Below are 11989 nucleotides of genomic sequence, written 5' to 3'. Positions count from 1 at the left end.
CCCCTAGCCCTAGCCCAAGAGGTAGTCCGGCCTCTGCGGGAAGTAGGGGGTGGGGGACGATCGACGACGAATTCCCGTAGGATTCCGGGGTCTGCGGCCTCGGGCAGGATGCCAACCACAGCTGGGCCCTCTGCTGGGGGCTGGGGGCGTGGAGAGGCTAGGCTGCAGATTCTGGGGGCACCCCTCCCGACCTCGGTTCCCCAGTCACTGACCCAGCCCTGCACCGATTCCTCCGCAAGGCAAGGAAGCCCGAGGCAGCCGCAGTCTCCACACCGTTTATTTCTCCGTCCCGGTAGGTGGGGTCGCTGGGGCGGGGCGGGCAGAAAACCGCGCGCAGGTTGCGGGACGCGGGCAGGGGAGTCCGGGGCGCGACACTCAGGCGAAGGTGGAGCCGTTCCAGCCCACGTTAGCCGCGTTCATGTCGTAGTAGTTGATGTAGATTCTGCGGGGGAGGAAGCGGGTCTAAGCCGGCTGCGAGGTGGCCGCCGTGGCCGCGCGCCCCCTATCCCCCGACGCCCACACACCTGTCCGGGCTGATGCGCAGGCGTTCGGCCAACAGGCCGCACAGCAGCTTGCTGTAGGAGCGGTTCTGCGCGCCGCCGATCTTGCCGATGCTGTGCAGGCTGCAGAGTGCGCACGGCTCGCTGGAGCCCCCGAAGGCCATGAGTTGGTCCGGCACCACGTGCACCGCGATGTACTGCGGGGGAGGGGCAGCAGTCAGCAGGCCTGCAGGCCTCCTGGCCTCGCCGGCCCGGACGCCCCCATCCCTTCCCCTCCCGGAGCCTCATCCCGGAGCCGCCTTCCCCGCCCAAGCCCCATCCCGGGGCCACCTCCCCCGCCCCAGCCCGGGAGGGCTTGGCCGGGCCCTCCCCGCAGACCTGCGCCGGCTTGCCCGTGGCCTGCGCCAGCTGCTGGGTGAGCTCGGAGAGGAGCCCGTCCGGCACAGAGGCGCGGGGCACGTTGGTGTTCACCAGGAATATCGGCATGACGGCGAGGGACGGCGAAGACAGGGATGCAGGAACCAACCGACTCGTGCGCAAACACCGCCGGGAAACCTCGGAGCTACGTGACCGCCGCCCGGCGCCCCGCCCAGTGCGGCTGCGGCCCAGCCTCCCGTGACGCCCCAGCCGGCGGAGGCCCCGCCCCCGAGGCCGCGGTGCGCTCGCGCCTGGTGACGTCACCGCCTGCGGAGGCCCAGCCCGCCCGGCCGAACTCGGAGCCACTGCAGAGTCGGCCCTTGGCCCTGAGCACCTCCTCAAAGTCGTTCTCCACGCGGCGGCCAGAAATCTGCCTGTCCCTCGTTTGTCCTTTCATCTAGTCACAGCGACGTCTGTGTGCCGGGAGTAGCGGGGATGCGGCTTTTAGCGGGACAGATGGCCCCTGGCCCGCCAGCAGATCACAGCCAGGGAAGCAGATGGAGTCCCAGCTCATTCCACTGAGCCCTTGTGTGTCCGCAGTCTCCGCGCGCGCGCGCGTGTGTGTGTGTGTGTGTGTGATGGGCAGGGGTGGTCATTGATGCAGGTGGGAGGGGGCTGCCACAAGCGAGTCACCATCCAGAGGCCTTCCCTGCACCCCTGCTCTTCACGGTGGGTAAGGATGCTGGGAGGTGCCCAGGGGAGGGGCAGGGAATAGGAGGGGTTCCAAAGGCAGTCAGCAACTCCGTCTCAGAGCCCACCCCAAAGCCCCATCCGGTCCCCTGGGCAACCCCTCTGCAGGTCTGGAAACTTGAGCTCCTCAGGGAAGCCCCACCCTAGCCAGGTCCTGTGGGGATGCCCTCTCACAGAGCCCTGGGTGCAGTCTCTCTCTTCCACTGTTGGTCAGCTCAGGGGGCACCTAGCAGGTGCCAAACATACAAGAGACATGGACTAAATACTGGCTGAATGAATGAATGAAGTTAGCCATGACACGGCAGGAAGAGGACAGGGCCAGGGATGAGCCCGCAGGCCCTGCCATTCCTGGGCAGGAGGGCCACCCAACTCCCGCTCTGAGGAGACCCTGGTGGGGGGGCTGTGCTGGGGAGCAGAGCTCTGCAGGCACTCGAGGGGGTTTGGCTCATGCTGGTTTGGCCAAGTCTCAGAGCTCTCCAGGGAGGTCCTGTCCTTGGTCTTTGGCAGGTGTGGTCTGGTTAAGGTGGCACAGCATACACTGGCCTGGACACTGGGCATGTGATAGAGCAAGGCCACCATGCCTGTGGGAGCAGGTGGCCTCAGGCAGGAGGTCGCATGGCCCAGCTGTGCAAATACTCTGTTAAATGTGGATCCCTCCCAGGTCATATCCCTCCCCACTCCCACACCCCAGCAGACTTCCTGTGCCCGGGGCTCTGTTACCACTGATGCACTGATGCACCCCATGCATTGTCTGCAGCCCCAGCAGCCAACTCCGCATGTCCTGCTACCTGTGTCCAAATCCAAGTGCATGACTATTCTCCCACCCCTGATCGCCTGCCAGTGAAATGTGCCTCCATCCACTGTCCCTTTATCCTCACTTCTCCGGCCCCCACCCCGCCTTAGTCTAAGTTAGCTGGCACCACCTTTGGCCTGGCCTGGCCTGCCTGGGGGAGGGGTCTGTCTCCCCACCCACTGGCAGCAGATCTGGCCATGTGACTTGCCCAGTGAAATGTGAACAGAACTGACCCGAGTGACTCCAGCCAGAAGATTCAGGAGCCAGCACCTGGTTGGCGGTTCTCTGATAGTGGAAGTGGGTGACACATTGAAGCCTTGCCAGCAAGTAACCTGCGACACTGTGTAGGTGAGCCACTGTTCGGGGCCTGTGCTCCTGGCTTCTGGCTCCTGGCTTGGGCGTTGGTCCTGGAACGCTGTAGCTCAGTTCGTCAGGAAAGCCCCAGAGCTCCTGGCTCCATCAGGTCCTCTACTTCAAGGCCGTCACCATATCTGTTTGCGAGTTACTGCTTCCTTTCTGGGCTGCATGAGGTGGGGGACATTGCTGTGGCCTACCTTCTGACCCATTACTAGGTAGCAGGCAGAGGGCCTCCAAAGACGACCACACCCGCTTCCCTGGAACCTGTGAATATGTTACCTTACTTGGCAAAAGGCACTTTGTAGATGTAATTAGGGCTACAGACTTTACAGTAGGGAGGTTATCATGGATTATCTGGGTGGGGCCAACGTAATCACATGAGCCCTTAAAAGCAGAGAATTTTCTCCAGCTCAAGTAAGAGACGCAGCAGGAGGGGTGGTCAGAGAGCCTCGAAGCAGAAGGACTCAGATGTGCCGTTACTGGCTTTGAAGATGAAGGGGCCTCAGTCGTTCAGCTGCAAGGAACTGAATTCTGCCAGCAGCTTGAATGAGCTCAGAAGTGGGTTCCTCCCTATTTGACCTGGAGACGCCTTGACTTCGGCCGTGAGACCTAAAGAAGAAGACCAGTCACTTTGTACTAGATTGTGACCCACAGAAACTGAGATAATAAACATGTGTTGTTTTAAGCTGCTCAATTTGTGGTAATTTGTTCTAGGAGCAATAGAACAGTAACACCCCCGGCATCCCCAGGGGCTCTATAATCACCTGCTGAACAACAGCGCACACGCACCAGGAGCCCTTGGCCCCAAAAATCCTCTCCCCCTCCCTCCTCACTGACAGCATCCCAGTTCTGTTTCCTTAGAACCTTCACCGCCCCAGAGCCACTGGCAACCAGGCATGGCCACCGGAGGTAGCTGCGGCCCATGTGATGTGCAGGGTCCACAGGGAAGCAGCTGCCTGCAGATGGAGGCTCTACCCTACGCCCTTCCTCCTACCCCCTCCTGGAACCTGGACAGGACTGCACTCTCGCCTGGAACCTGAACAGGACTGCCAGACGTGCAGCAGCTGCCAGGCAACCCCGAGCTGGAAAAACACAGGCAAAGGAGGGGGAGTGGCAACCCCGAGGAGCCTGGGGCTCTGGCGGCTCTGCCCCGCCCCTTCAGCTGCCTTTACATTACAGGAGAAAAGTAAGCCCCTCTCTGCTTGAAGCACCACTGGTCAGGGTTTCTGACGTTTGCAGCCCCAGGGCAGCTCCTGGCTGGTACAGAGGACTTCTTGAGGGCCACACCCCACAGTTGAGGGCTGCTGGGCAGAGAGGGGGTGGGAAGGAAACCTCAGGATGTAGGGAAACGCCAGCTGGATGAGGAGGAATACGGCCCATACGAACACCCGGCAGGCCCCTAAAGCTGGCAGCCGTGCCCCCCACCCTAGCTGAACATCTCTGTGGACAGGACGCAAGTCACCCACGCTGGAAGGGGTGCATGGGGAGGGGGAGGGCCTGCTGACTCCATGATGCAGGGCTACTGCTGTCCTCTTGCTGCCTCTCCCTGACACGGACCTGGCCATCGGTCCACGTCCACGGACGGTCCACCTGACCACCGGCTCCCACAGCCCCTTTGCCAGCTTCATTCCTCTTGCCATCCCTCCCCCAGGCACTCGCGGTTCATCACTCACAGCAAGAACCCAGCCAGCCTTGAGCCCCTGACTGTCCCCCACGCACCAGTCCCTGTGCCCTTGTTCGCTGAATGTGGTAAAAGTTGCAGCAAAGACAAGCAAAGGAAACACCCTCCCCCTCCAGTCACAGCGGAAGAAGACCTGGGGGGTCATCATCCCTGTTGGAGACCACCCCCTGAGCTGTAGCTGAAGGTACAGGATTTTAAGAGGGGTGTCTGCCAGGAGAGCACCACACTGCAAAAGCAGGGCCCAGGCTTGTTGGGGCGCTAGCGGTCATGGCCAGCTCTCCCCCACAGGATGAGACATGGTTCAGAGAGGGTGATCTGGGCTGAGCCTCTTAAACTCTCTGAGCCTCAGCTGCAAAATTTCAAAATGGGGGAATTCTTTTTCCATAGATTTGTGTGAAGATTTAACGAGATTAAGGACAAGCGCGAAGTGCCTGCATTCAGTATGTGCTCAGTAAAAGCTACCCGATCTTATTGCTTTGTCATCAAGTGTCCTGGAGCAGAAAACAGACTAACAGGCCTGACCCTAATGGTGGCATTGGGCAGTGTGGCGACTGTGCTTTCCCTCCCTGGTGGCCAGGTCCTTCCCCACCCCCACCCCTCCCCCATCCCATCAAACCTGAGGCCAAGCTGCGTCTCCCCCACCTCTCCTGGCACGGCCTCTCCTGTCTGCGGGGCCCTGTCCCTGTTTCCTTGCCCTGCTGAGGGGTTCCCTGGGCAACAAGGACTTGCAACGCCCACCCCACACTCTCAGAGCCAATTTGGCTGGGTGGACAGCAAGTGGGACACGGCCCAAGGGCTAGGCCCGGCTGGGGGCATCTCTATGGTCCGTGCTGGGGACAAGGGCACCTAAGTGTGACCAGTGCAGTCCCAGACCTGGGACACAGCCTGACACCTGCCCTGCTCACAGCCTGTGCACCACGGGATTTCGAGGGATGGATCCTTTCTCACTAATCTTCACCAGGGGCCAGTAGCGGCCAGGGTGGCCACTGGTGCTGAGGGTGGGGGGGCAGCTGGGGAGGCGGGTCAGCAGAGGTGGAGATGGGGCAGGTGGCAGAGAGAAGCTGGGAGAACACACAGAGGGCTCCCAGAGTGCTGACACCTGCCTTAAGGAAAGCTCCGCATTTACCGGACCCACAGGCCTTCAGTCCCATCCTTCAACACTCCTGCCTCCACAGGAACCCCAGCTGGGCCTGTCCTCAGGAAGCCAGCTCCAGGTGACTTCTCCATGAGACCTCTCCTGACCCCGACTCAAAGAGTTCTCGCTCCCCAGAGAACCTACTGCTTGCCGCTTCTGCTGATTTGGTGGTTACTGCTTCCTACTGAAAGCCAGACAAATTCTTTATGATACAACAATGATCAATTGTTTTTTTGACCTAAGTGCCAAGGTAGTCCAATGGGGAAAAGATGGTCTTTTCAACAAACAGTGCCGGCACCACTGGACATCCATTAAAAGTAAATGAATAAGGGAATTCCCTGGTGGTCCAGTGGTTGGGACTCGGCGCTTTCACTGGGCCCGGGTTCAATCCCTGGTCAGGAAACTGAGATCCTGCAAGCCACGCAGCGCAGCTTAAAAAAAAAAATGGTGGACACTAGATGACTGTGGATGTGGTGATCAGTTTTTAGATACAACACAATCCATGAAAGAATTCATAAGCTGAACTTCTTTAAAATTAAAAACATCTGGGGACTTCCCTGGTGGTCCAGTGGTTGAGACTTCGCCTTACAATGCAGGGGGTGCGGGTTCCATCTCTGGTCCAGGAACTAAGATCGCACATGCCTCCAGGCCAAGAAACCGAAACATAACGCACACAGCAACGAAGACCCCATGCAGCCAAAAATAAATAAAATAAAATAAATTAATTTAAAAAGGAAAGACTTTAAAATATATATACAGGGACTTCCCTGGTGGCGCAGTGGTTAAGAATCCACCTGCCAATGCAGGGGACATGGGTTCGAACCCTGGTCCAGGAGGATCCCAGATGCCATGGGGCAACTAAGCCCGTGTGCCACAACTACTGAGCCTGCGCTCTAGAGCCCGCGAGCCACAACGACTGAAGCCCACGTGCCTAGAGCCCGTGCTCCACAACAAAAGAAGCCATCTCAATGAGAAGCCTGTGCACCGCAACAAAGAGTAGCCCCCGCTCGCCACAACTAGAGGAAGCCTGCATGCAGCAACGAGACCCCATGCAACCAAAAATAAACTAAATAAATAAATTTATTAAAATATATATATACATTTTATAAATAAATAATAAAAACGTCTGCTCTGTGGAAGGCACTGTCAAGAAAATGAAAAGGCAAACCACAGACTGGGAGAAAATATCTGCAAAAGATGCATCTGGTCAAAGACTGTTATCCAAAATATATAAAGAACCCTTAAAACTCAACAATAAGAAAACAAACAACTTGATTTTTAAAAACAGCCAAACAGTTTTTTTTTAATTAATTTATGTATTTATTGGCTGCGTTGGGTCTTCGTTGCTGTGCACGGGCTTTCTCTATTTGCGGCAAGCGAGGGCTACTCTTTGTTGCAGTGTGCGGGCTTCTCATTGAGGTGGCTTCTCTTTGCTGCCGAGCACAGGCTCTAGGCACACAGGCTGCAGTAGTTGTGGCACGTGGGCTCAGTGGCTTGCAGGTTCTAGAGCTCAGGCTCAGTAGTTGTGGCACACGGGCTTAGTTGCTCCACGGCATGTGGGATCTTCCCGGACCAGGGCTCGAACCCGTGTCCCCTGCATTGGCAGGTGGATTCTTAACCACTGCACCACCAGGGAAGTCCCAAAACACTTTTAACAGACGCTCACCAAAGAAGATATATACAGATGGCAAATTAGCATACAAAGATGTTCCATGTTTGTCATCTGGGAAGTGCAAATTACAACAAAATACCACCACACACTTATTAGAATGGCCAAAATCACTGACAACACCAAATGTTGGTGAGGATGTGGAGCAACAGGAACTCTCATTCAGTGCTGATGGGAATTAAAATGGTATAGCCACTTTGGAAGAGAGTTTGGCAGGTTCTTACAAAACTAAACATACTCTTACCCTACGATCCAGCAATCATGCTTCTTGGTATTTACCCAAAGGAGGTGAAAATGTATGTCCACACAAAAACCTGCACATGGATGTATATAGCAGCTTTATTCATAATTGCCAAAAGCAACCAAAATGTCCTCCAGTAGGTGAATAAACTTTGGGACATTCAGACAATGGAATTCTACTCAGTGCAAAAAGAACTATTAAGCAATGAAAAGACATGGAAGAAACTTAAATGCATATTACTAAGTGAAAGAAGCCAATCTGAAAAGGCTACATACTCTATGATTCCAACTATATGACATTCCGGAGAAAACAAAATTGTAGAGACCATAGAAAGATAAGTGGTCACCAGGCGCTGGGCAGGGGCAGGACAGGGATGACCATGTAGAACAGAGAGGATTTTTAGGACAGGTAAAATACTCTGCATGATACTATCATGGTGGATACATGTCGTCATACATTTGTCCAAACCCACAGCATGTAAAACTACAGGAGTGAACCCTAATGTAAACCGTGGACTTTGGGTGTGATAATGACGTGTCAATGTAGGGTCGTGGATTGTAACAAACGTCCCGCTCTGGTGGGGGACGTTGATAATAGGAGGCTGTGCATGTGTGGGAGATGGGGCATATGGGATATCTCTGTACTTTTCTCTCAATTTTGCTGTGAAATTAAAACTACTCTAAAAAAAATCTTTTAAAAATGTGGGCAAAAGACTTGAACAGAGTCTTCACAAAAGAAGATACGTGAATGGTCATATTAATACACGAAGAGATGCTCAGCATTATTAGCCATCAGGGAAATACCTCAATAAAAGCACAAGACGCCACTACACACTCAGTGGAATGGCTAGATTAAGAAGAGTGACAGTGCCAAATGCTGACGAGGAATTGGAACATCCAGAAGTCTCATCAATTGCTAGCGGGAATGTAAAACAGTGTATGCACTTTGGAAAACAGTTTCTGCTACGGTTAAGCATACATTCATTATTTTTTTTTAACATCTTTATTGGAGTATAATTGCTTTACAATGGTGTGTTAGTTTCTGCTTTATAACAAAGTGATACATTCATTATTAAACTCAGCAATTCATTTACCCCAAAGAAATGAAAGCATACATCTACACAACTTGTGCAGGAATGTTCATAACAGTCTTATTCATCATGGCCAACAATTAGAAACAGGGCTTCCCTGGTGGCTCAGTGGTTAACAATCCGCCTGCCAATGCAGAGGACGTGGGTTCGAGCCCTGGTCTGGAAAGATCCCACATGCCGCGGAACAGCTAAGCCCGTGTGCTACAACTACTGAGCCTGCGCTCTAGAGCCCGCGTACCACAACTACTGAAGCCCGCGTGCCTAGAGCCTGTGCTCCACAACGGGAGAAGCTGCCGCAATGAGAAGTCCGTGCACCATGGCAAAAAGTAGCCCCCACTTGCTGAAACTAGAGAAAGCCTGTGCGCAGTAACGAAGGCCTAATGCAGCCAAAGATAAATAAATAAAATAAATAAATTTATTTTTAAAAAAAACAACAACCAATTAGAAACAGCCAAATGTCCACCTGCAGGGAAATGGGTTAACAAATGATGGTATATCCATACAGTGGAATACTATTCAGCCATACAAAGGGATATATGCTAATACATGCAACAACACGCATGAACCTCAAAAACTTTATCTGGAGCAAAGCCAGACACAAATGCATACATGTGGTATGAAATTATATCAAATTCTGAAAAAGAAATCTGACCAATAGTGACAGAAGGCAGGTCCACGGTTGCCTAGGGCCTGGGGTCGGGCAGGGTATTGATTGCAAAGGGGCACAATGGAACTTTGGAGATGATGTGACCGGTCTACCTTGATGGTGGTGGTGGTTCATGGATATGTACACCTGTCAAAACTTATCAAACGTAAACTTAATATGGATACATTTTATTGTATGTAAATTATACCTCAATAAAATCGATTTTTAGCAATCAATTCCTCAGAAAATCCTTCCCTGACCACTCCCCACTCAAACACCCCTTGGTATACACACCCTTCAGAAGCTGTATTTTCTTCCACTTCATTTCCCCAAGTTTGTTTGTTTTGTTTTGTTTTAAGATTTTTTTGATGTAGACCTTTTTTAAAGTCTTTATTGAATTTGTTACAATAGGGCTTTCCTGGTGGTGCAGTGATTAAGAATCTGCCTGCCAATGCAGGGGACACGGGTTTGAGCCCTGGTCCAGGAGGATCCCACATGCCGCAGAGCAGCTGAGCCCATGCGCCACAACTACTGAGCCTGCGCTCTAGAGCCCGTGAGCCACAACTGCTGAGCCCACATGCCACAACTACTGAAGCCCGCGCGCCTACAGCCTGTGCTCCGCAAGGAGAAGCCACCGCAATGACAAGCCCACGCACCACAATGAAGAGTAGCCCCCGCTCACCGCAGCTAGAACCGCTAGCCTGCTCGCCACAATGAAGGCCCAATGCAGCCAAAAATAAATAAATAAATACAATTTTAAAAATTTGTTACAATATTTATTCTGTTTCATGTTTTGATTTTTTGGCTGCGAGGCATGTGGGATCTTAGCTCCCCATGCAGGGATCAAACACGCACCCCCTGAATTGGAAGGCGAAGTCTTAACCACTGGACTGCCAGGGAAGTCCACCCAAGTTTGTAATTGTGTTTTTACTGGTTTCCTGTTAACTGCCTCCAGACAGGGAGCACCGAGAGGTCCCAGACCCCATCTGTCCAGCTCACCACTGATGGCTAAACACCAGGCCTGCACACAGTAGGTGCTCAACAAACACCCATTAAACAAGGGGATGCAGGGCTGGTGAATGGAGAGGGCCCGAGGGAAGAGCAGCGGCCGGCTGGGCCCCAGCCAAACCTGCTGAGCTAGAGTTCTGTGGACCGGATGACCTCCCGCCTGTCCACGCGGGGCCCTGGCTCCACCCCGGGGAAGTTGAGTCTGTGCAATTCCTCTGAGATGTCCACGAAGCTCTTGCCTCTGGTCTCAGGGAGGAAGAAGCCAGTGTAGACGGCCCCACAGACACAGACACAGAGGAAAGGAACATAGAGGAAGTGGGACAAGCCCTCCTGTGGGTTAAGAGACCCAAGATCTGGTGTGGCCCATTCAGCCCCCACATGGAAGGCCCCACCACAGGTCCTGATGAGGGACTCGACCCTCTTGGCTCAGATAAGCCCCATCCCCTTCAGTCTCACACCTCCTGGATGGAGCCCCCCCTGGGGTTCTCATGCTGACAAGGACAAAACCTACGGCAGGGCCCCCGGGAGGGAGGGGCGGGCAGGCCTACCATGATGAAGGGGAACCCCAGCCCGACTAGGAAGAGCATGGTCCACATGAGCGTCCCGCAGACCATGTAGGCAGCAGGCCGGGCCATCTGGTCAAACAGCTCTGTGGCCAGGATCCCGGTCACTCCGGCTGGAAGGAGGAGTGGGGACAGCAGGCTGCCAGCCAGGGCTCCCTGGCCGGCCTTCCCCCCACCTTGCCCCAGACAAGAAAGTGGGGCCCTTCCAGCGCTCCTCCAGCCATTCCCTCCCAGAAGCCTGTACAGTGGGGGGAGGGCACACCCAAGCATCCTTCACCCAGACATCCGTGCTCCTTCAGCCAGGCCCAAAGGCAGGAGCTCTTCCCACTCACCAGGGCCAATGCCAAAGCTGAGGATGAAGGCAAAGACGCAGGACATGGCCAGGTAGGGCATCCAGGGGAGGGAGCTCTGCGGCAGAGGGGCGGGGGGGGGGTGGTAGTGAGGGGAGGTCAGGCGGGGCCCAGCCGCCCGGCCCTCATCCACGCCCTGCTACCTGCAGGCACAGGGCCGACGCCCCGCCCTCATCTACGCCCAGCTACCTGCAGGCACAGGGCCGCTGTGAAGACGCTCCCCCAGCAGGTCATCAGGCCGTACCCCACCATCAGCAGCATCCGTCGGCCCACCCTCTCGATCACCACACACTGCAAAGGAAAGGAGCCCTCACTGATTCACTGGTGTGGGCCACGGTCGCGGTCCCCTCGGTTTGCGGGCCAGCAGTGGGGAGGGGCCTCATGAGGAAGCTGGGGAGGCGGGCGCGAGAGCAATTTACCGCTTCAGTGGATTAAGACATTATTAACTTCTCAGAGGACCTCAGTCATTCAACCTCATTCAGTTTCCCCATCTCAAAATGGCGGTGGGAGTGCCCGGCAAACTAGATGCTCGATAAGTGCTTGCTAACTCGCCGTATTTTAACATAGCGACCTGAAGTGGAAGTGGCTTAGCGCTGAGGCCTGCGGTCCCCGGAGGGCCAGCACCCCAAGGATCAGCACCCCGAGGGCCAGCACCCCCAAGGGCCCGCCGCAGGGCTGGGGGATGAGGTGTCATCCCGGAGGCAGACTCACGCTGAGCAGCGCCGCCAGGAGCTCGCAGCACCCAGTCCCGATGGCGGCGTACTGGACCTTCTCCGGGGGAATCCGCGCCTGGCTGAACACTGCCGACGCATAGGCGTACACCTGCCGCGGGGGAGGGGGGAGGGGCGA

The 11989-nt window shown here is 55.1% G+C and overlaps 2 protein-coding genes across 6 annotated transcripts in view; both read right to left on the bottom strand.

The window, feature by feature from the left end:
* Window positions 1-261: 261 nt before the first annotated feature.
* MIF (macrophage migration inhibitory factor) lies at window positions 262-1093 on the bottom strand. Its single transcript, XM_024763786.1, has 3 exons — window positions 879-1093; window positions 525-697; window positions 262-442 (listed from the first exon to the last, which is right to left on the bottom strand). The coding sequence occupies exons 1-3, from the start codon at window positions 984-986 to the stop codon at window positions 376-378; spliced, it is 348 nt and encodes a 115-aa protein (XP_024619554.1). The 5' UTR covers window positions 987-1093; the 3' UTR covers window positions 262-375.
* An 88-nt stretch (window positions 1094-1181) lies between these two features.
* The window catches only part of SLC2A11 (solute carrier family 2 member 11), a 25266-nt gene continuing 14458 nt past the window's right edge, over window positions 1182-11989 (bottom strand). Inside the window, exons 7-12 of one of the 5 annotated variants that reach the window (XR_003005756.1) lie at window positions 11852-11989; window positions 11330-11431; window positions 11123-11198; window positions 10776-10903; window positions 2634-3366; window positions 1182-2395 (exon numbers count right to left, since the gene is read on the bottom strand). The exon at window positions 11852-11989 is cut by the window's right edge and continues 161 nt beyond it. Coding sequence is in view for 3 of the 5 variants with exons in the window: in XM_024763783.1 (XP_024619551.1) it covers window positions 10357-10557; window positions 10776-10903; window positions 11123-11198; window positions 11330-11431; window positions 11852-11989 (645 nt within the window). In the remaining 2 variants the exon portion in view is untranslated. Of the gene's footprint in view, window positions 3367-10215; window positions 10558-10775; window positions 10904-11122; window positions 11199-11329; window positions 11432-11851 lie in introns of those variants that run through there. The other 4 variants (XR_003005757.1, XM_024763784.1, XM_024763783.1 and 1 more) reach the window with 4 other exon arrangements.

This window comes from Neophocaena asiaeorientalis, unplaced genomic scaffold (genome assembly GCF_003031525.2).
Source record: "Neophocaena asiaeorientalis asiaeorientalis breed wild unplaced genomic scaffold, Neophocaena_asiaeorientalis_V1.1 scaffold110, whole genome shotgun sequence".
Lineage (NCBI taxonomy): Eukaryota > Metazoa > Chordata > Mammalia > Artiodactyla > Phocoenidae > Neophocaena > Neophocaena asiaeorientalis.
This window is presented reverse-complemented; position numbering and strand designations above follow the sequence as displayed.

Bases quoted from the DNA above. Each gene is read 5' to 3' on its own strand.
- MIF (XM_024763786.1), bottom strand. From the start codon at position 986: ATGCCGATATTCCTGGTGAACACCAACGTGCCCCGCGCCTCTGTGCCG. The intron at 698-878 runs GTCTGCGGGGAG...CCTCCCCCGCAG, and splicing joins CCACGGGCAAGCCGGCGCAG to TACATCGCGGTGCACGTGGT. The intron at 443-524 runs GTGTGTGGGCGT...CCTCCCCCGCAG, and splicing joins CTGCGCATCAGCCCGGACAG to AATCTACATCAACTACTACG.